Source organism: Lissotriton vulgaris, chromosome 2_1, assembly GCF_964263255.1.
Source record: "Lissotriton vulgaris chromosome 2_1, aLisVul1.2, whole genome shotgun sequence".
Lineage (NCBI taxonomy): Eukaryota > Metazoa > Chordata > Amphibia > Caudata > Salamandridae > Lissotriton > Lissotriton vulgaris.
In genome coordinates this window covers 2,088,839,168-2,088,863,572 of record NC_141687.1, presented here as the reverse complement: position 1 = coordinate 2,088,863,572, position 24,405 = coordinate 2,088,839,168, and the positions used below count along the sequence as shown (strand labels likewise).

General features: G+C 47.7%; 1 protein-coding gene across 2 annotated transcripts in view; it reads right to left on the bottom strand.

Moving 5' to 3' along the window:
* UNC13C (unc-13 homolog C) overlaps positions 1 to 24,405 on the bottom strand; it is a 1,328,864-nt gene that overhangs the window by 814,713 nt on the left and 489,746 nt on the right. For both annotated transcript variants that reach the window (XM_086958316.1, XM_086958317.1), the window contains exon 9: positions 11,187 to 11,356. In XM_086958316.1, coding sequence (XP_086814442.1) covers positions 11,187 to 11,356 — 170 coding nt within the window. The remainder of the gene's footprint in view (positions 1 to 11,186; positions 11,357 to 24,405) is intronic.

Sequence of the window (24,405 nt, the reverse complement as noted above, 5' to 3'; positions counted from 1 at the left end):
ACATGTCCTTTACAAATACACATCTTATATACCCAGTGTTCAACTGACTGTGATTGGAGTAGCAGTGCTGATTTGAGACAGTGTTGCGTCTGCAAATTACAGTTAGGGATGTGAGACTGGCATAATTTTTACTCACTATTTTATGTAAAAATCTATACAGCCTTGGGAAATTACATGAACTCGCAACTCCCATTCCACTAATTAGATTTTTGTCATTTTTGTATCATTATATTTATTATAACATTTTCTCATATTGAAAAGTGGTTTTGAATTGTTCTTGTGTTACTGTTACTGTTTAAGTACTTCATAAATACTTTAACCCATGAAGCACAAACAGATTGATCGCTCCTGCCTCTCAGCAGCTTACACGTAAGAGCCTGTCACCTGGCTTGAAAATTTGCAGCTGCCCTTTTGCTACAGAAGCAGTTTAAGACATTGTGCGCCCCTAACTTGGATTTTTCCATTTTTCTTTTTCTTTTTTCTCACACCTTCTCTTTCTTTCTAAGCCTTTGTTCTTTAATGGTTTCCTATTGTCTTGTTTTTCTATTTTTCTTTCCTATCTCCCTTTCTTTCTTGATGTATTTGTTTCTCTACTATTTGTTTGTTCTCCTTTCTCCCTCTACCTTACTCATTTCCCTTTCTGTGCTTTCTATTTCTATTTTGTTTTATGCTTTATTTTTATTTTCCTTGCTCATTCATCCTTCCCGTACTTAACCTTCATTTTATTTTCCTCCTGTCCTTTCATTCGCTCCGCTTTCTGCTTTTCTTATTCAGTCAATTCTTTTATTTCTCTTTTTTCTGATGCCTACTTTCTGTTTCCGTCTTTACTCCTTCTTCTGCTTCTTTTTTCCTTTTTTCATTGCCTTTTCTTTCTTATGTTGCTTTCTTTTCCTTTCAATTTTTTTGCTTATTTCTTCTTTAACTGTCTAGATTTCTTTCTTTATTCTTTTCTACTTCTTTTAAAAATATTGATTAATTTTTGCCTTCTTCTTGTGTGCCCTTTTTTCTTCATTTTCAATCATCATCCATGTTCTTTTCCTTCCATCACAATTTCTTTTTCATCCCTTTCTTGTTGAATTCATTTCTTTTTTCTAATTCCTTTCTTTAGGCATGTCTAGCCTTTATAATAACCACTGGTGGCTGTTTTGTGATAAGGCTATTGTGGCAATCCTCTACCCTCATTAGAGGACAACTTGAGGTGCTTGAGCTGTGCCAGTTAATTTGCATACCATTTCTGAATCCTGGTAAGTTTCAATGATCAGAAGTGACTCCCACTGTTAAAAGTTTGAATACTCCTGGCACACATTGCCTGTAAGTTAAGCCTGACTGTGTGGTGCCAAGCTAACGGAGGGTTTGGTAAAGGTTTATTTAGTGACTTATGTGGTTCACCCTGACAAAGACTGTGAAAACTATTTGAGTTGGGTTCTCACCCCTCCCAATTGTAATAACACAATTTCATACCTGTATCTTCTTTACAGGTGCATGAAGCATTTCACACTCTTGCATCACCCAGGTGGAGATATACTTCTCAATTCATCTCATTTAGGCACACCAGTATCATTAACATTCTCATGGTTTGACATCATTTGTCATCAGGGGGCCAAGTGAGGCAATGTGGCACATTTGTAACAATACTTTCAACTCCTTTTCATCATGAGCCCAATACACAGGATTTTCAGATGTGAATGTATGTTTACAGCCACAAATACCTCCATTTACCCATTCCAAGAATGGATTTGCTAATAAGGAATTCTCTGCCACAAGTGCAGGATCATACAGTAGCACATTACACTCAATGTGTGGTATGTGCATAGGAAATTACCATATTTTGTGTGGTTTGTATGAATAGTTTTTACCGTCTGTAGAACTCTTTACCCTTACTAACCAGTGGTAAAGTGCCTCTGCTCCTCCTTTCAACACAATGAAATCGGTATACCCCTAATTGGCAAATTTAACATACCTATAAGTCCCTGCATTATGGTACAAAGTGTACTAAGGGCCTGTAAGCTAAATGTCACTAGTAAGCAGCAGCACTCCTTATGTCACCCACTATAGTGCCAGTGTAAAACAAAGCTTAAGCTGAAGCATTGTATCCTGATTAAAGAAAATTTTAAACTGAAATGCGACCTGTCAAAATAAACCCTTCCTTTTAAATGATAATAATTAAACCGTAAGTAGGCCTACTGCCCATGCAGAAGGGTGCATGGTATTTAAAATTAGGAGATGTAGAAATGTAATGTTAATCATATCCTTATAGTCCAATAGCTTCAAATCTAGCTGTTCCATTGGAAAACAGTGGATTACAATATTATTTTTAATGATGCTAACTTTGGTTAGGAAACAGCTCGAAATATAATTAAATTAGGCTTTTTAATTGTTATTAAAACCCGACTGAATTGTAAAATAGATTTTCTAATAAGCTTTAATAAAAAAGTACTTTTGTCAAGTTACCTTTTCTGCCTAAAGAGTCTGGAGTCCCATTTGCATGAGCTCCAACTGTCACCTAACAGCTAAATAGCTCCCTTGACAAGGCGTGAAAACTGCTTCCAGAGCGAAGACAAATGGTTCAGTGTAAGTTATGCTGTTATTTTACGGAGATTTGTAGAGCGCGCTATCACCCAGGAAGATATTCTGGTGCTGAGTAGGTGTGAGCCTAGCGAAACCTAGATCTGAGTGGGACTACTCGAAAAGCAAGGTCACCAGCTTCTTGCAGAATTTTAAGAAGTGAGGCGAAAGCTTTTATATGTAGTGACAGGTTGTTCCATGCTTTAGAAGTGATGTGGCAGACAGCTTGATAGTCGAATCTGGTTTTCCCTATGTGTGGGTTGTGAGAAAGTAAGAGTCCGGACGAGCAGAGACAATTAAAATATTTGGTAAATCAGATTGTGCAGTTGAGATGTGCTGGGCCAGTATATTGTAGAGCCTTGAAAGTGTGGGTGAGGAGTTTGAATTGTGCTTGCTTGTGTAGGGGAAGCCAGTGCAGACCCTTCTGGTGTGGCGTTATTAGGGTTGAATGGAGCTCACAGAGTTTCAATCAATGGAACGGAATTCTGTTGAGTTGCATAAAAACTTGGTCTCGACTGGGTGGAATTTGGCATGTTGTGATGCTTGTCCTGATTTTTAGTGCTGGAAGATTGTTCCATGCATTAAAATCAGTTTGAGCGGTCCCAAGCGGAGCACCAGAGGCACACGTTTTCTTCTCAAGCATCAGTTTTCTCAACATGAATGGTCGCAACTTGCTGTGACCGGCTGCATTGAGAAAATCTCACCGGGAGGCATTCTAGTGCCTGAAAATCACACTAAGGGATGCAAATTCTCCCTCATGTTAGCCAACTCAAAGTTGGGATGCCGCACACATGAAAAACCTCTGCCAAACAGCGATTGGCAGAGTTTTGCCGGAACTCTGCGATGCTCACGGGGTGGGCAAAACTCCACAGACTGAGCGAAATTTTCCACCTATAGCTAGGTGTGATGTGAGTGCAGTGTGGGCAGTTGAGAATGATTCTGACTGCCAAGTTCTAAATGGTCTGCAGCCTTCAGGTGAGTTTTTTGTTGATCCCGGCACACAGGGTGATCCCATAGTCCAGCTTGCTTGTGACCAGAGCATACATGGCTGTTGTTGGTGCTGATTGGCTGCCATTTGAAACTCTTCCTCAGCAGCTTAAGGGTATGGACGCATGAGGTGGTGACTGCGTTGACTTGAGGCAGTCATGTTGAGTTTGCAGTTGATGATGATCCAGTGATCCTTGGCTCGGGTGGAGGGGGTGGTGGTGGGTGTTGGACGTAGCTCTTATGTACCAGGTGGAGTCCCACGGTAAAGTGCTCCTCCCAAAGATCACACATTAAGTCATGTTAATGCTCAGCTTTAGAAAGCTGGTCCTCATCCAGTGGTCAATTTCAGTCATGCAGACATTGAACTTGATGGGGGGACAGGGAGTCTTCTCCGTGAGGGAGAAACTAAGTGTTGTGTCATTGGCATAGGAGAGAGTGGTGAAGTCATGAGTGCATATGATGCTGGCTAGAGAGATCATGTATGCATTGAAGAGAGCCGGGCTCAGGGAGGATCCTTGTTGAACTCCACAGATGAGAAGTGGGCATGCGTGGTGTACAGTGCCAGTCTGGCTGACTGGGTCCTTTCAGTGAGGAAGTAGCAAATCCATTGGACTAAGTGTTCTACGATTTAGATGTTGTTTAGCTGTTGGATGAGGGTGTAGTGGGAGACTGTCAAATACTGCAGAGAGGTCTAGGAGGATGAGGTCTACTTTGTCTCCCATGTCCAGAGTAATGCAGTTGTCATCCATGGTAACAATAAGGGCAGATCCATGCTTTAGTTGGGTCTGAACTGAGTGTTGTTGAGGTATTCAATGAGGTGTCTGTTGATGACTTTCTCTAAGATCTTGGCTGGGAATGGAAGCATGTAGATTGGCCTGTATTTGGCAAGTGCTGAAGGGTCAGAAGAGGGTTTCTTCAGCAATGGGATGGCAGGTGCATATTTCCAATCATCTTGGAAGAATGAAGAGGAAGTGAAGGCATTCAAAATGCATGGTGTGTGACCACTGCGATGATGGTGTTACAGTCCTATGGAGTAGGAGGGGTGAGGGCAGGGGTCTGAAGGGCCCCCAGACCTGATGGCCTTCATGGTGGCGGCTGTTTCTTCAGGGTTGATGACAGGCAATGTAGTTATTACTGGTTCTTTGGATAAGATTGGAAGGTCTTTGGTAAGGTCTGTCAGGTCTGGTCGGGGGTTAAAGTTGCTGTGAATTGCGGTGATTTTGTTGAATTGAGAATGATTGCTTCAGACGACATGCTAGGGTTTGATTAAGTTGGAGGTGCCACTGGCAAGGTGAAACCTTTCACATGGCAAATATTTCTTTGCCTCTGATGGTGCTGACATTGATGTGGTTTAGTAGAGCAGTGTGTTTCATGATCTGAATCCTTTGGTGATAGAATCTCAGGGCAGATTTGCATGTGCTCCTATCAGTGTTGTGCTCGCTCTTTCTCCAGTTGTGCTACAGTTGTCTGCAGTTTCATCAGTCTGAGTTTCCCCATGTATCAACTGGCCTGGGATCTAGATCTTGTTGTATTTCAGTTTTTGTGTGGGCAGGGAGTTATTATTATTGGGCATTTATAAAGCGCCTGGTTACGGCACTGGCGTGTCCCCGCGCTATGATAAGTGGAGACAGATGGTGATCCATTGTTGAAATTATTGATGGCTTTGAGGAGGCAGTTACTGTGATCAAGTCGATAGGTTTTGGGAGAGGTGTTCCTGTCCTGGTGCGGGCTCCTTGACTTTAATGTAGTCAGAGGTAATGGAGATATTGAGTTAGAATTCTGGAGGTTTCCAGCAGCGTGGATTGGTCCCTTTACTCATTGAGTGAGGCCAAAGCTTCCAAGGACTTTGATGAGAGCTTATGAGTTTTGGTCGGCGGATGGAAGTTCAGGTCTCCGAGCATGATGCAATTGCTAGTGTCAAGCACAAATGGTTTGACGAAATCTATGATGGAGTCAGTAAGATTGTTGCGTGGTACCAGCGGTCTGTAATATGGGGAGATTGTTTTGATTCTCTGTAAGGATGACAACCTTGGCAGTGCCCAGGAACTTGATTAACTAAACAAAAATGCTTACCCTGTCACAGGCAAATGTAATCTGACACCTGGGCATGGCCCTTTTTTGTTTCACCAGCTAGTCAGGCTCTAATCACAGTGGTAGGGGAGCTGCCCAGCAGAAATGTTTTAGAGTGACAACAAAGGATGGGTTGCTCATTTTCCTGTGCACCACTCTGGGGCTGGCACACAGGGTATACACGGAGGAAAAACGGTTTTGCCATCTCGGAATTAGACAGAGAGGGGCACTTTTGATTTAGGTCTTTAGAGCCCACAGAATGTCCTGCAAAAGTGGTAAGTGTTACCCATGGGTACATTCACCCTAATGGTTAGGAATGCATCAAGTTTAACTCTCACCCACAGGCTAGGGTCATGCATAAATGTGGTACCCACAGTACAGACCTCAGAACATTACTGCACCTGTGGAAGTTCAGAAGAAGACAAAACCTGCTTTATAAATCCTTAAAGGAGCCCTGAAAGACTGGAACTGCTTTCCCTCCTATACCCAGAACAAAGAACTCTAAGGGTCAAGCTGTAGGGAAATAACAAGCTATAAGAGGCATTCGCAGAAACTGCCAAGCTGAACACCTCCAACTGGACCTGCCCTGAATTCTGCTGGTGGCTTCTGCTGGAGAGAGTCTTGACCCACAAGTGCAGTTCCTAAGGACCTGGAACCCGGGGCTATGTCAAAATGTACTCCTCCTACCATCCTGAGAAACCTGGGACTTTGAAACTGTTTAGCTCCAAAGACCTCCAAAGGACTGGGACAAACCTGCCAAGCCGATTCAATGAAAGTGTGTTGCTGCAGGTCTGAATATTCAGGTTTCACCCACCCTAAGCTTTTCCTCAGCAGCAAATCCGATTCAGCAGGAATTAATAAAGAAGGTGTTCAGCATCATAGAGCTCTCTTTGGCTGCAGCCTTACTCCTCAAGAGAAATCCAACATCCAGAAAAGTCCAAAGAAAGAGTCATTGGGAAAGGTCACAAAAATTCTAATTTCTCCCACTCTGAGCTTTTGCAGCCAAAAGCTGATGGCTTCACAGGGACTTCGTCCAATGGCTGTCTGACCTTGTGAAGCCCTTCTCAGTCACAGCTGGCTGCCTTGCGCTTCTGAAGTTTTTTGCACTGCCATTAAAGATACCAAGTCTGAAGGTAAAATTTCCAACAGGGTTGAGCCAGGTTTCTGTTGCCACCCGTCGCTGTCAACCTCAAATTGCACGTATGTCCTAGTTTATGGCCACCAGTTGACTGTAGTTGCAGCTTAGCACTTTTTGGCTCTTTATTTAACATTACATTTTTAAATTCATATCTCTAGTTACCCCTATTAGATTTATGATGCTTTGGTGTCATTTTATTTAATAAAGTCTACTCTATTTTTCTACATAAGTTTTTGACTTTTTTTGTTGTGACTTTATTATTGTTTTGGACTGCTGAGATACTTTACACCTTGCATCTAATTTAAGCCACTCTACTCTGTGCCATATCTACCACGGGGTGGAGCTTAGGTTACTGAAATGACTTTCATTGTTCACGCTCAAAAGGATTGTGTGTATTCCTTAAGGTGGACCATCATCTTCTTAGCTGATACCCCCAATTTCCTACTATATTAATGTTCCCAGACATGATTCACCATGTACGTTTGAGAGTGACCACAAACTTGTATGATTGTGGACATTCAAAACCTCAAATCAGGCCCTTTAGCACACTTGGCTGAAGTGACTTACCATTTCAGGATGGGATGGGTAATGCTCTCTCCACGGGGAAATATGTTTTCCATGCAGTAAACATAATGTGCATTTCTTCCTACTGCTTTCCTTCAACGTGTGTGCAACTGTACACTATGTACAATTCACAAAGGCAGACTAGGCAGCCTTACGAAAGTCACATAGAAGCCCGTACTTGATGTCTCTTTTTGGGTAAGCTATTACATATACATAGTGAACAGAGAAACTGTACAAGAACACTCCAGCTGAGTCATAGAACACTGCCCATACTTTTACAACGTATTTGGTAAATCCTGCCCATTCAGTTTCCATTGCTTTCAGCTTCTTCTTACATGTAAACTGCACTGATTGTCTCTACCAAAGCTTTATATACACCCAGGAACATTTCCCAACAACCAAGCTGGCATATAATGTTAAAATACATTATACGCAAGGGGGGCACAAGAGGGGGGCTAAAGGGGCAGTGGAAAGGGAGACATATGCGGATTGGGAGGGGTACTACTTGAGAGAAAAAACATTATTTGTCAAAAAACTAAGTATGGGCAAATTTTGCGGATTCGCGGTCCGCGAATTCGCCCGAAATGGCAAAAGAATCTGCGAGTTTGCGGATTTTCCCGCAAACTCGTGGATTTTTTTGCCATTTGCACAAATAATGTGACATGTGTGTCTGTAACTTTGCCACCACGCCGACAGGCGCTGAGTTCTCTCGAGTGAGCTGTCCATCATAGTGGGGAAACGGCGGGAAGACGTTGCATACTCAAGTGTGTGTCTTGTGGGGCCAAACGGGCGGTGCTTCTATGTGAGTTCACATGCCTCTTGTTTATAAAGGGCCAGAGACCGCTCAGAGCAGCAGATGAGAAGAAAGCAGCCTCCAAGTCAGAGGAAGTACACAGGGATTGCGCTCAAGAAACTCGTGGATGCAAAGACCTCTATCAAGGATTACATCTAATTGTAAGCGGTAGATATGGGGAGGAAGCACACCTGGACCATGCTCACTAGTTGTTTGGCTGATTATAAAGCGCAACTGAATTAGAGCTTCAACTCGGGCACCTGCTCATATCTGTAGGTGCTTCCTGTTGAGGTTTAATTTTTGTGACAGAAGCATCATGCCAGAATGAATCCTGCCAGCATATTTATCCATGATGATGTCACCGGTTGTGCTATACCTCTACTCAACTGGAGTACTTTTTACTGGCTAATCAGTAAGTGCTACCTCATTGGGTAAATGTATAGTGCTTTTGCTACACCACAGCTGCGTAAAGGGCCAGAAGATTTGCCTCCAGTGACCGTGTGTGCCTGTAACTTTCGTCCCTTGATTGAGCTGGCCACCATTCCCAACTAAAAGCACCTGTATACCCAGCTATTTACGAGAAAATACATTTAATGAGGCAGTGTAACCACCCATTCCCCCCCGAAGTTACTCTCATGCATACACTGGACCCTTTCTCATTGATCTTTAATGACTCACTTGACCCCTATGGAGCCCATTAGGATCGCGGACGGACTTGCGTCCGTCCGCGACCCCAGAGTAGGAGGGAACCTCCGCATGGCATGCAGAGTTCCCTCCTGTGCAATTAGGATGTGACCGCCACCCTGGCGGTCACATCCTCTATTTTTAACATTGCAGCGGGTGCAGCTTCAAGCTGCACCCGCAGCAATGTTAAAAATGCACGCATTGCATTTGTATGTAGAAAGTGGCAGGCACTGCGCAGTGCCTGCCGCTTTCTGCATACAAAGGCAGGAGGGTACCAAAGGTACCCCCCATGTGCACCCCCACCCCTCCCCTTCACCTAGGAGGCCCGCAATAGGCCCCCGCAGTGAAGTTACACATGCTTTTCCATAGCGGAAAAGCCGCCGCGGAAAAGCATGTATCAGAGCCCATCCTAATCTGGCTGACGGTGTCTGAAAGACACCGTCACCATATTAGTGCTTTTCCGCCGCGGTTGTAAGCCAGCCGCGGTGGAAAAGCTGCAGACGGAAACCAGGACCCACCAGCCATTCTAATGTGGCACTGGGTCTTTGGAGGATCCGCAGCGGATTTTCCGCATCCTCTGGGCCGGCGGTGGCTTCCACCGGCCCAGAGGATGCGGAAAATCCGCAATCCTAATAAGCTCCAATTTTCTCCTTTAATACCCTAATCAATCATCAGCTGCACCTCTTCATCACAGGAACAGAAATTGAGCAGTCTGAAACTTGCTGGACACAAGTGCCTGAATTGTTTTTTTCGCTCTTTTTTTTCTAAACGTCTTGACTTTCGGTCAGACGTATGTGCGCAATGTCAATGGCTTTTTACCTTATTCTGGCAATTCAACTGTATTTCTGTAGTTTGTGAATATGTTGATGGTCAATGCTGCCTTATTTGTAAATGGTTGCACTAACATTTGCGACACTTTTATGAGCACATGTGAGTTTGGTTTAAGTGTTTATTTCACAAACCGTAGGTGGTATTTTTAGAAACTTACGGAAAATTATAAATAAACTTCATGAAACATATTTGTGGTGTAATGTTTGAAAACTGAATGCATTGGGCATACTTCTTGTTCAAAAACACCAATCAAAATACACGTTCGATATGTCTCTCTGGCATGATTTTACTGTCCTGGCAAGACATTTCTCCTTGAATTAAATCTTCCACAGACGTAATCAAGAAAAATTGGACACCCACAGAATCTCACAAAATGTAGTGAAATTTATGACATTTGAAATTCAGAAATCTCATGTAAAACAATTGTCAAGGCTTACATTTTATTTACGAATCTGCACTGAATCTCCTTGTTTGAAAGATGAGCTTTGCTATCAGCCCATCTCCCATTTTGAATTTTCTCTAGGATCAAAATGGTGGCCAGTATGGCAGTATTAGACCAAAGCGTTGGGGCATTTAGATCAAAGCGCTGCAGCTAAATGGGTGAAAACATGTGCCCCAATTTTAGCCCGTTTATAATTTTATTGCACTGACTCCAGTTGTTTAGCAACATTTTGCTGCTGTGAAAATTTGTTTGATTTATGCCTCATTGAGCCTGGCTCGAGAATAAAGTGTTGTGGGGAAGTGTCTCGCCCGTACTTTAGATGACTTTTGAATGCGAGCAATACTCTCACATTGCATTTTTATGCAAAGTACCAGCAAGTACATTTTGAAAAACTGTATTCAATTTTCACAATAGTTGACAGTGAAATAATTTTTTATTTGAGCAAAAAATCGCTATACGTGCAGTTGAGAATTGTAATTATTGTGTGGGTATACAAAGCCAGCCCCTTCGTCAGAAACCAATATAGATTACAGAAAGATACAACAAACCATTAAGAATGAAAAATGTATTCATGTAAACTGCATACATTTAATGTTAATACAGTTTCAGCAGTCAGCACCAATATAAACATGTTATTGCAGGGATCCTCGGCGTTTTCTCCCAGTAGCGAGCATCAGTCCTTCACATTCTAATGCTGAACGTCCATTTAACATGGACATTTGGTGGGTGGGTGTATTTATTACTTTCCTACAGGTCGGCGCGAGTGCAAACAGCTGCTACATTAATTATGCCTGCAAAAACATTTAAGATGTTTTATCGGATAAACATTCATTGTGCGGTTTCCTCATAATGAGTCACTCTCAGCATGATTAAAATTCACAGTAATTTTTCCAATCTAGCTGTAACGCAGATAATAATAATTGACTCAGTAGTTAATTAGCTATAACTATAATCACCTTGTCTATTATCATTTTGGACGATCAAGCCCAGAAGGTGGAATACAACGTAGCTGTACATTTGCATTTGAACGCAATATGTGCCAAAATAAACACCATCAAGTAGAACATGTTATTAATTTTAAAAACATAAGCCATTGAAAAGTGTGTTAATACCTAAATTGTACCAGACGTCCATTTCGCCACTAAGTGTCCTCACATCAACTATGGTTTGTCCAAGAAAGTCGTCAGATTCTTTCTTAAAATGTTGTTTTACTCTCGATTTGATGTCATCGTCTTCATCCCACACTCTAACTTTGATCCTGTCAGTGGAGTTATGGCACTCGCTGTGGATTATAAATAGAAAGAGAGGGAGAGTTATATTATACACATCAAATATTTGTGTACAGACAAGGGACACTTGCTTCTGTTCTTCTGTGATTGTGAGAGGAAACAGCTTTTACAACGTGGCTTTTACCATGTTGTACCTTTACTACGCATTTTTTTACTACGCTTGTTTTTATAACGTCTATGCTTTTACAACATATGCCTTTTCCACACCTTTAAGATAAGTTCGGGGGATGTGGGTTCTCCCGCCACAAGTACATTGTTTATATATATAAATATATCCAAACAACCCCTGCGCCACATGGAAGAGAGCACGCACACGAGGAAAGCTGGGTTTGAGGCATTTTTTATTCCATAGGGCCTCCTCCTCCGACCCGGCAGGCAAGAGAGACGCGTTTTGGATGACACAGCAGCCTTTCTCAATATATATCTATATAAACAATGCATGGTAAAGGCAAACGTTGTAAAAGCATACTTATTTCCAAATAATGAGGGGTAAAAAGTGTGTGGTGAAGGCAGAGTATTTTCCTGCGTTGTTTCATCATACAACCGATTGTGTGTAGGTATTGGGAGCGTGAATGTAGAAAGGTGCATACAGTACCTTCAGTCTAGTTTGACCTCACTGACTTCACATGACATCCTTGTCATACCCATGAAACATTCACATCATTAAACGGTGCTAATTAACAACCTTGCCTTATGGTATGAATAATGCATTGCAGGAGATCAAATCTTGTTTATAATCTCATGTTTGGTAAACCTTCATGGAGATATACCCTCAATTAATAAAGTCAAAGGACCAGAAGAACTAGCTGGGAGAACTATTGTATCCCAGGGATGGACACCCCGCTGCTCGATATTAACAGCACCCAGAACACTGGACCCACATTTATTGGCCTGAAAATCCGACTGGTACAAATGGAAAGGGGCGACCACTCGGTCCCCCCGAACGTATGATCGGGTGCCCTGATCCTCCCGGGAAACCATTTTGGGCAGGGGGCGTGTCTCGGCTGGTATGCCCGAAGCTGCGTAGCCGGGGCGCGCCTTTTCCCGCCCAAGAGGGGTTGTCCTAGACACCTACACCGATGACCACGCCCAGAGGCGTACCTGGGGCGGGTACACGCCCTCCCGAAGAAGAATAAAGAGAGCGGGAATCTGAAGAAGCGTCCTCTTGATCCTGTGCTGGGAAGGCTGCACCCACTCGTTGCTCGTGAGCCCTCGACGGAACAAGGAGCCATTTTTGAGAACTTGTAATTCTTGTGTTTCTCTTTCAGTGACTGTACAGCGAAGGATCCAGGACCGTGTTGATCGACCCGGAGGGGATAATCGAAACCATGTCTGGCAAGAAGGCAAGAAAGGGTTCCGAGACAGACCAGGTGCTTCGCATGTTGATGAACAGAATGGCGAGAATCGAACGGAGCATCATGCAGGTTCCAGCGCTTGGTCGGGATATGGCGGGCATCAAGAAGCAACTGGCCGCAATAAACAAGCCTGGTAACCCGAAGAAGGTAATAGGCCCGGCATTGCCGGGAGTCGTCCCCGAGGGTAGAGGGAAACGGGTCAAGAGGAGGGCGGCGGCAGTGGAGGATCCGGTCCCTGAGGTACCCCCGGTCAGCCCTGCCATACCAGCTGATGTCCCAGTACCAACCCCAGACGCGGGTCAACCGATTCCGGTTGTGATTACGCCCGCTAATGAGGAGGATATACCTCCTGAATTGGCCACCCAGTTGGCCGCATGGCTCAATAAGAAGGCAGGAGGTGCTACGGCGCCAGGAGACACGGCCGAAGAGGCCAAATTACTAATCCAGCAGTTGCGGCAGTCGCGAGATGCCGCGAAGGCGAATCTCCCTCTTGTCTCCCCACAGGCGACACCGGAAGGCCCGGCAGCAGGTCTCGAGAAAACGGCGGGAATAACGACCGCACCAGGTAAGCTCGCCTTGCCAGTGGCAGGGGAGGGCTCATTACCTTCAAGGAGGGAGAGGGCGGTTCAACATATACCGTTGGCCACAAAAGAGTTAATCTGGGCAGACAAATATGTCAATATGTTTTCATTGTTAACCGACCATCGCGAGATGGAGTATGCTAAAACGCAGAAAGATTTGTGGCACCCGAGTGTCTGACGCGCCAAGATGGCAGAGTTCAGGGTTGAGGAGATGATAACAAATTGGGCTAAGGCTTTTGCAATGTTTACTGCGATTATTGGGGAACGTAAGCCCAAGGTATTGCCCGAGCTGTCTTGTTATCAGGCACGTATAATGGATTTTTATGAAACGTACGAGGGGGGTGAATGGAAAGGTTACGACATGAAGTTCCGTAAAGCAAAAGAGTATGATTCCTCTCTGACATGGGATTGCCTCAACTCCATTTCTTGGCATAAACAGCTCCTGCCTGGTGCGGCGAGAACTTCCTCGGCAGGTGGGAATGGGTCGGGGGTTTCCCGCCAGAAGCCCGCGGTGCCCTTTCGAGCGGGCACCGGCGACGATCACCAGCCGAAATCTGGCGGGAATGGTGGAAAGCGGGGGGTTTGTTGGGGCTTCAATAGAGGCAATTGCAACAGACCGCAAGGTACATGTAAGTTCAAGCACGTGTGTGCGGGTTGTGGGAATCCCTCTCACACGGAGAGTGCATGCAGATCAAAAAATAGCGGAGCGGGAGGTAAAGGAGGGTCCAAGCAGGACTGAGGTGGATTGTTGGGTACAATTGCCTACTCCCGTTGATCTCATGGCTATGACTCATTGGTTAAACAAATACCCGGATTATGTCTCCGTTGGGGTGTTGAGGAAGGGATTCTTATATGGCTTCCACATCCCGGCGGGGGATTTTCATGGTGAACCTTTTTGCAAAAACCAGCTTTCAGCACAACAGAATCCAGGTGTTGTAGAAAGAAAAATCGATAAAGAGGTGAGACTAGGCCGTGTGGCAGGGCCTTTTCGGCTCCCGCCGGTGGCGAACTTCATCTGTTCCCCATTGGGGGTGGTCCCCAAAAAGGACCCGGGAGAATTTAGGCTGATCCATAATCTGTCTACTCCAAGGGGCTTCTCAGTAAACGATGCTATTGACCCAGAAGTCTGTTCGGTGCGGTACGCATCGTTCGATGATGCCGTCACCATGTTAAATCGCCTGGGCCCCGGAGCGCTGATGGCGAAATCGGATATCGAATCAGCGTTCCGGTTGCTCCCGGTACACCCTCAGGATCAGCGTTTGCTAGGTTTTGCGTTCCAAGGACGTTATTACATGGATAAATGCATGCCGATGGGTTGCTCCATTTCTTGTGCCTATTTTGAAAAGTTCAGCTGTTTCTTAGAGTGGGCATTCACTGAGGCCACGGGGCATAGGCATGTTATGCATTACCTAGATGATTTCCTGTTCTTGGGAGCAGCCGGCGACACGCAATGTGCGCAGGCGCTACACGACTTTTGCATCCTTATGAGGGAATTTGGAGTGCCATTGGCACCCGGTAAGACGGTTGGACCATCTACTTCACTCGAGTTTCCGGGAATTGAGCTCGATTCTGTGGAGGGATGTTTCCGTTTGCCAGTGGAAAAGGTATCTAAATTTAGGGCTTCCCTGGAAGTTTGCCTTGGTAAGGCGAAAGTGACCCTGCACCAGTTACAGCAGGCAGTGGGTCAGCTTAACTTTTCCTTAAGAGTGATACCAATGGCCCGCCCCTTCTCACGCTCTATTGCACAAGCTATGGTTGGTCTCAAAGAAGGACACCACCGCACGAGACTGTCTGCAGAGGCTCGCCAGGACATGCGCATTTGGTTGGTATTCTTGGCGGACTTCAACGGTCGAGTGGTGTGGAACAAGCCGCCAGCGTCCTCGGACGAGCTGGGTTTGTGGACCGACTCGGCGGGGAGCGTGGGATTTGGCGCCATCTTTGGTAATCGATGGTCGGCGCAAACATGGCCGACGTGGTGGCACACCAGCGGTCTCACAGGTAACATAGGGTTCCTCGAGCTATTCCCTATTTTTGGTGCTCTAATGGCATGGCCAAATGAGTTCCGAGACCGCTCGGTGGTATTTTGGTCTGATAATATGACTGTTGTCGAATGCATCAACCAACAGGCAGCACTCTGCAAATGGATCTTGAGACTGTTGAAGGAGATTGTGCTGCTTTGCAGGAGACTGAATGTGCAGTTCAGGGCGAAACATGTGCCGGGTGTACTGAATCATGGGGCTGATGCACTCTCTCGTTCACATATGCAGGCGTTCAGGGTTTATCTACCTACAGCGGACCTAGTGGCTACACCATTCCCCGAAGCACTCTGGCTAATCGGTGCCCCGGATTACAAGACCTCGTGGCAGCAAGCTTAGCCCCCAGGACGAGGAAAACATATGAAGGAGCGTTTTGTTCCTATTGTGCATTTTTGGGTCCGACAGGGAGTCAGAACTGGGGTCAGGAGGATTCCTTCCTTGGGTTCCTGGTAGCACTACACAGAGAGGGCCGATCAGCGGCTACGGCCAATAGACACAGGGCGGCCATCTCATTTATGGCGCAGGTCCATGGCATCAAAGACCCAACAGGTTCCTTTTTGGCGAAAAAAGCTCTTCGCGGCTGGCAGCGCCCCGAGGGTTGCAAGCCAGACGTGAGGCGCCCGATTGGCTTAGAAAGGTTGTCCCTGCTCATAGAAAAACTAGGCTCCTCCCAATTCGAGGCGGTGCTGTTCCGGGCAGCTTTCGCATTAGCGTTCCATGGGGCTATGCGGGTGAGCGAACTGGTCGCAAGAAATAAGAAAGATGTGGAGGGTGGCTTGTGCAGGGATCACATCCTAATTAGGGGTGATTCGATGATAGTCACAATAACTAAGTACAAAACTGACCAGGGAGCGATGGGAAACAGTCTGGTTGTCCAGCGCATGCGAGGGTCCCCCACGTGCCCGATAATGTGTATAGAGGAATACTTGGCACTGAGGGCGGATAAATGGGGGGGAAGTCTGCTGAGGCACATCGACGCCACCCCACTGACGAGGTTTCAGTTCCAGAGGGTGCTAGCACTGACGATCGCTGCGGCGGGCATGGACCCGTGCGATTTCGGGACCCACTCCTTTAGGATAGGGGCTGCTACTGAGGCTACAGCCAGGGGTCAGAGTTCAGAAGAAGTGAAACAGTTAGGACGATGGTCCTCGAATTGTTTTAAAAGGTATGTGCGTTTGCACATGTTGTGAAGTCAAGTTACATGCACTCACGCTTCTTGTCTTCTGTTTGGTTTACAGTTTCGCGAGCATATCATGCGGGGCGGAATTTGCAGTCGACCCAGTACCAGGAGACCAGCGGTCATGGATCACCGTCTGAGGAGAGAGTGGTTTGGGTCGTGGGCCACTCATACGTGAGGCGGGCTGGGGACGTATTCAAAGCAGGTGACGCGACCCGCGCAGCTGGGGAATACGGGTACAGAGTGACCTTCCATGGAAGGGGCGGGCTCTGGGTTGACCAATTCGAATCTTTTATGGAGGGTATCTTAGGGCGGCAGAGGTCACCGCCATCTGTAGTCATAGTACACCTGGGGGGCAACGACTTGGTGACTCTGGGTAGACGAGTATTACTCAAACAGGTGTTGTCGGCCGTTAGCTGGTTGGCAAAGAGAATCCCGAGGTGCACGATTGCCTGGTCCCACATGATTCCCAGAAAGGTGTGGCGGGGGGGCCTTTCAGTTTCAGCACTGAACCATTCAGTGAAGAAGGTTAACAATAAAATTGCTAGATTGTTTCGCTCGGCGCAGTTGCATAGCATTCCTCATGGGTGTATTCGGGGTGATCATATGTATCTGAATGATGGGGTTCACCTGTCCCGGGAGGGGAATGTTTTACTCATAGGAGACTTCATAGCATGGCTAAGGGGTTTGAGGAAGCATGACCTTTAGGAGGAGTATGGGGGGGCCGGATAGCCGGTCAACTATCCGGCCTGTGGCGGTAAGGTCATGATCGGTGAGCAGTAATTTCAAGGTCCCTAGAGGGGGGCGCCACCCACTATGGATGGGAGCGCCCGGGGAGAGGTGGCTATTGGCCCCTCCCACTGTGAGGCGGCACCCACTACGGATGGGTCGCCTAAGAGGAGACGGCCATAGGCCCCTCCCAGGGGTGGAGGCGGATATATGCCCCTCCTACGAATTTCCCGGGGCCGGATATCCACGACGGCGGATGTGATAGAGAGTGTGGGGGTGGAGGGGGAGTCCACGCTGTCCTTCCTACAGATACCTCACACGGGTGCTCGGACGACCTTTAAGATGGCGTCGAGCTGAAAGAGGGGCCCCCAACAAGACAAGCGAAATTACAGTTGGCCATGAGGGTACAGTCCTCTGCGCGGCCGTCACTCACACCGTGAGGGCGAGAGTTTTCGGTAGTAGGGATCTGACACCGGTTAAGACCTTGCCGTTGGCCCTTAATGGTAGGATGTACAATTTTAATTTAGAAAGTATGCATTCGCAGGATGTTAGACTCGGCTAGGATACCTTTGTATTAGAGATTTGTTAAGGTTAGCCAAATAACATGTCTTCCTCGAAATGTAATAAATGAAAATTGTACATAATTATGAAACTTTTATTTAATGTTTTAATTTTGTTTCATATTTTAATAAATACGGCCGGGAGGGTGACTCCCTCCCGCCTTCCAAAAGTTCAGAACTGCGTCCGTCTTCCCATCCTTGGGGATTGTGTTGGGAGGGGGTGACGGGCATCCCGGGCATATACGTTGTGGCTTCGACTCCAAGTAAAGCCCAGACTCAGGCCCTGGTTCCTGCCTGACGCGGTCCCATGTCACTGGTGAGCATGGAATACACTCCCTGCCTCCATACAGCATCTTTGGTCCTGTGGTATCCTATCCACAACCCACCTCCTGCAATGACCAGTTCCTGATTCAATTTATCACAAGCTCAATGGAGGTAAATTGGAGTGTATATGCCCTCGCAATTGGGACACCACACAAGGATTTGGCCTCTGCAATTCTGAGATTACATTTTATTTCCATTTCTGGGAGAAAACAGTCGTAACAGCTATGTTCATGTTCATCGATACTGCTGGAAACTTTTTTTCCAGCCACAAGGTAACCTCACATACAAATAACAAGGTCTATTTTGTTCACCGCTAACATAAAAATAAAACGATTAAGCTGGGGGTTACAATTTTATTTAGGAGCTCATCAACAGTCCTGCAAAAATTAGAGTTTAATGAACACCACCACTATTTAGTTTCAAGCCTCATTATTCTACCACACTACACTTAATGTCTTTATCCTACTCGCACTTGTTCTTTCCCCATCCTTCCTGTCTTCCTGTCATTGTTTTCCTCTTTCTTGTCCATTCTTTCTCATTTGTTTGCCTTTCTCTTTCTAGCTTTAGGTGAAAGACTGATAATGAAAAACAGGTAACCCCAAAGGTGATACTATTGACCCCTTTCAATCACCAGAACGGATTGTTACAAATGATCAAACCCATGGAGTTGCCAATTGAACAAGACATCTGAAGGTGGCGGAGAGGAAGCCTTCTGCTTCTTGAAAATACAGATTAATATCCTGAACTTTTAAGTGGAATTGATGTTTGCCATTGCACATTAAAATATTCAAAAGTAAGTTCCTGGTTTGCAAAGCCTTTTTGAGGGTACAATTTCTGCGATCCGGAAAATCATTCAGTTGGCGACTATAAACGGGCTTTTTACAATTTACAAAGCACTAAAATGTTTTTTTACTATATTTTTAAAATAGCAAATAGGAGAGGCTAAGAAAATAGTAGTCCTCGCATTGTTTACCATTTGGATCTCAGGACACCCCTGCGCCGCACGGCCACCAGCTGTGTGTGTTCCCCTCGCTGCTGCTCGCAGCCTCGTTGTACCGTCTGCCTTGCCGCCCTAGCTGCCTGCCTCGGTATTCCCTGCCCTGCAGTGCCGCCGTTTTTGCGTAGTACATTGTTGTTTCTGTTGTATTTGTATTTCCTTTTTAGCATAATCTCTGTTGTTGTCCCCCTGTGCCTGTTCTGCCGTTTTTGCATAGTATATTGTTGTTTCTGCTGCATTTGTATTTGCACTTCCTTTAGCATAATCTTTGTTGTCCCCCTGTGCCTTGCCCGCCCTGCTCCCCGCTTCCCGCCGCTGTCCACGTGGCCACGCCCCCTTTTGTTCTGTGCCCTCCCCGCTCCCACCTCCCAGCTGCTCCTCCCTCCCACTTAGCCTTAAATGGCGATCGCGCGGACACGCAGCAGTCACGCGCAGCGGACGTGCCGATTGTGCGCCGAAGGCGCGCCAAAGGCAAGCCCGTCTGCGCCCGTCCGTGCCTGGACCACGCCCAGCACCAGGACCCCTGGCCCCCACCGATGCAAGACGACGCCGCTGCCCTCAACGCACTCAATGCCGGCCAGAACCCCACCTGCTGCCGGGCCGCCCCGAAACGCATTCACAGACCCTTCACCTGCAGAACATGCAAGTTCACCTGCCTCCGAACCTGCACTGCGCCCACCAAGCCAAACACCAGCAGCGACCTCAAGTGCATCCTGCTCTACACCAGACAGACACGCCGTGGAACTCTGGAACCTCCTCGACACTACATCACCAGACATCGCCTTCCTCACCTAAACCTGGATGAACTCCTCCTCCTTAGCCCCCGACATCGCCATCGCCATCGCCATCGCCATCCCGGACGGGTACAAGATCATCAGGAGGGACTGCGTCAACCAGACCGGAGGAGGCATCGCCATTGTCCACAAGAAAACCATCCGCATCACGACCGACTCCAACGACACCTTCGCCGCAGCCGAGCACCTCCACTTCTAGATTCACACCAACCCAAAGACGACCCTCAGAGGCACCCTCATCTACAGACCCTCGGGACCACGCACACAATTCAGCGAAGACATCACAGACTTCATCAGCCCACACGCCCTCCCCTCCGCCGACTACATCTTCGTAGGGGACCTCAACTTCCACCTGGAGAACAACAAGGACCGCAACACCGCCGCCCTGCTGGACAACCTCGCCAACCTCAGACTCAAGCAACTGGTCAACACCCCCACCCACTACGCCGGCCACACGCTTGATCCCGTCTTCTCATCCAGCAAGCACATCACCTTCAGCCACTCCACCGGACTCCACTGGACCGACCACAGCTGCGTCCACTTCAGCTTCAGAAAAACCACAACCCACCACCACCCGCAACAGGTCCCTCACAGAAGCTGGAGCAAGATCACCGCCGACCAGCTCACCACCTCCCTCATCCAGAACCCACCCGCCAGCACAACGGACCCCAACGAAGCAGCCCGCAACTTCACGCAGTGGCTGACCGCCTGCGCCGACGACCTCGCACCACTGAAGAACCCTCCCAGCAGACCCAGAAGCAAGAAGGCCCCCTAGTTCACCTACAAACTCAAGGACTCCAAGAAGACCTGCTGCACCCTCGTGAAAGCCTGGCTCCTCGAACCAGACCACTGAAAACATGACCGCCCTCAAACACGCCACCCGCAAGCACCACCAGTTCATCCGCACCACCAAGAAGAAATCACTGAAGGAACGACTGGACATCAACGCCCACGATAGCAAGGAACTCTTCAGCATCGTTAAGGAGTTCTCCAACCCAGCACCGGCAACAACGACATCACTCCTTCACAGGATCTCTGCGACTCCCTCCCCTTATTCTTCCACCGCAAGATTGCCGACATCCACAACAGTTTTGGCGCACCATCCACGCACCCAACCATCGAACCAACGCACCCCACCGCCACCCTCTGCACCTGGACCACGGTGACCACCGAAGACACAGCCCGCACGATGAACACCATCCACTCCGGATCTCCAACGGACTCCTGCCCCCACCACGTCTTCAGCAAGGCCGACTCCACCATCGCACCCCAACTCCAGGACGTCATCAACACCTCCTTCAACACCGCCACCTTCCCGGAGAACTGGAGCATGCCGAACTCAGCGCCCTACTGAAGAAACCAACAGCAGACCCCACCGACCTCAAAAAACTCCGCCCCATCTCGCTGCTTCCTTTTCCTGCCAAAGTCATCGAGAAGGTTGTCAACAGACAGCTTGCCGCCTTCCTCGAGACGAACGGATCCCTCGACCCCTCGCAGTCCGGTTTCAGAGCCAACCACAGCACCGAGACCGCCCTCATCGCAGCCACCAACGACATCCGAGCCCTGCTCGACAACGGGGAAACAGCGGCACTCATCCTCCTGGACCTCTCTGCAGCATTCGACATTGTCTGCCACCGCACCCTAGTCCAAAGCCTCAGCAACATCGGCATCCAAGAGAAGGCACTGGAGTGGATCATCTTGTTCCTCGCCGGAAGAACACAGAGAGTCCGCCTTCCCCCGTTTCGTTCCGAGGCCACCAAAGTCATCTGCGGCGTCCCGCAAGGATCATCACTCAGCCCCACCCTCTTCAACATCTACATGAGACCCCTTGCTGCCATCGCACGCCAACACAACCTCAACATCATCTCCTACGCTGACAACACCCAGATGATCCTCTCCCTCACCAGAGACCCCGACACCGCCAGAACCAGCCTACACGAAGGGATGAAAGACCTCGCCGAGTGGATGAAGAACAGCCGCCTGAAACTGAACTCAGACAATACGGAAGTCCTCATCCTGGGACCATCGCCCTCCGCATGGGATGACTCCTGGTGGCCCCCAGCCCTGGGCACTGCTCCCAAGCCAACAGACCACGCACGCAACCTAGGCTTCATCCTGGACTCCTCCCTCTCGATGACCAGACAAATCAACGCCGTCTCCTCATCATGCTTTCACACCCTTCGCATGCTTCACAAGATCTTCCGATGGATCCCGACAGAAACCAGGAAAACGGTCACCCAGGCCCTCGTCACCAGCCGACTGGACTACAGAAACACCCTCTACGCTGGAACCACAGCCAAGCTACAAAAATGACTCCAACGCATCCAGAACGCCTCCGCCCGACTCATCCTGGACATCCCCCGATGCAGCCACATCTCCAGCCACCTGAGGGACCTGCACTGGCTCCCCGTCAACAAGAGGATCACGTTCAGGCTCCTCACCCACGCACACAAGTCTCTCCACGACCTGGGCCCTAAGTACCTCAACGACCGCCTGATCTTCTACACGCCCACCCGCCAGCTACGGTCTACTAGCCTCGCCCTCGCCGCCGTACCACGCATCCGAAGAGCCACCGCCGGAGGAATATCCTTCTCCTACCAGGCGGCCAAGACATGGAACTCCCTGCCCATCCACCTTCGGCTGACCCAGGACCACCTCGCCTTCAGGAGACAACTCAAGACATGGCTGTTCGAGCAGTAGCAGACCCCTTCCCCCAAGCGCCTTGAGACCCTTCCGGGTGAGTAGTGCGCTATACAAGTGGTATGATTGATTGATTGATTGATTGTATCAATGGTCTGACTGCAGTTGCAAACCGTTGATGAGTTACTGACCCTCAATTTGTAATTTGGAAACCAGTGTCTCAATGGTTTGCAAATGCAGTTGCAAACCATGGATCAGTTACAGACCCGAAGTTGCAATGGTAATTGATTGGCAAAGGTGAATCTGACCCATGGGATATTCTCACACACCAATAACAAAACAAATCCATTTGACAGTCATAAAAGAGATACTTCCACGCACAAGACTCTTACACACAGGTAGAAATACACACCGCCACAATTAACCGTTTAAAATAGCAAGTTTACAATAATAACTACCATGCACAGAAAACTTGCTTACCAATTGTAAAAGAAACCAACATAAAGCATAGAACATCTTAAAATAAGTCAGCATTAATATATTCACTCTCAATGCAGGACTCAGCAAACAGTAAGGCATTGAACATCTATACTACTATTATAAAGCGAGAACTGGGAACCTTTGAGGCGGGTAAACTCCAGAACTACACCACCAATCACAACACCCAATACAGCGTTTGAAAGGGGAGGTCCATGAGATGGATATAGGCTATAGCACCACACCATATAAATTAAGGGGGGGGGAAAGAACGTTAGGGGAAAAGTAGTCCTTAGGCGTATGCATACAGTGATAGAACGCGGCGTACGGCGTCATGGGCACATAACGCGGCGTATACGCGATGGCGTGTGGGCGTTGTGCAGGGAGGAGAGCGGAACCGACACCCGGTTCAGTGAAATGTGCGAGAGCTGCGGCGAAAGTGGAGCCGTAGGAAAAGTAACGCGGCGTTCGGGCGTCCGGCCAGGAGCCCGGAACCGACACCGGGTTAAGGGACTTCCTGGTAGCTGTAAGCTGGCGTCCGGCCAAGAGCGCGGGGAGGAGCAAGGAAACGACACCCGGTTCAGTGCAATCTCCGCAATGCTAAAGAGAGCGGCGGCGACAGTGGGGCCGTGGGGCTGAGCCCGGCCCCGAGGATGACGCCTGGTAAGGGACTTCCTGGTAGCTGTATTGCCCCAGGACAACGTCGGGACGGGCTGCTAGTTAGATAATAAAACAATATTAAGGAAACTGGTACTTCACTCCGATGACCGACTCCTCACCCGAAGTCCCTCTCAACTCCTAGGGACCTAAAGAGGCTTTGCAGTATCTACTCAAACAGAATGTAGTACCCAGAAGAATGTAATAGACCTTTCTACGGTGTAGAAGTCCGAAACCAACACAGAGTAAACAGCGCAGGTGAACTTGACTTCTCATGTAGAAGCAGCAAGATATCTCATGCTACTACAAACCTGTGCCATATCGCCAGAGCCCTCCTCAAAGGATGCATCTTCCGATTGATTGTGCATCTTCCGATTGACTGTGGAGCTGTGCCAAGAAAAATTGCTTACTCCATGCCGGGAACTAGCCAAAAGTTTTTGAAACCTGTCATTTGGACTGTGGGCCGCAAATGCAGATTCGTACTTGCAAATTTATGGCACGTATAGTGGATACATACCGAATGGCTCTGGGCGCGAACATGCGCTAAAATGTCCAAAAGCAGGAGAGAACTCCAAACAGTAAAGAAAGGGGCGTATGATGTTCCTCAGCACTGCCACGCGACCAAGACCGCGGTAAGGAATGCGAGCTTGCCTCGTGCTGCATTCAAATGCGCCACAGTAGCAACTGTAAAAGCAAATCTGATAAACACCTTAGA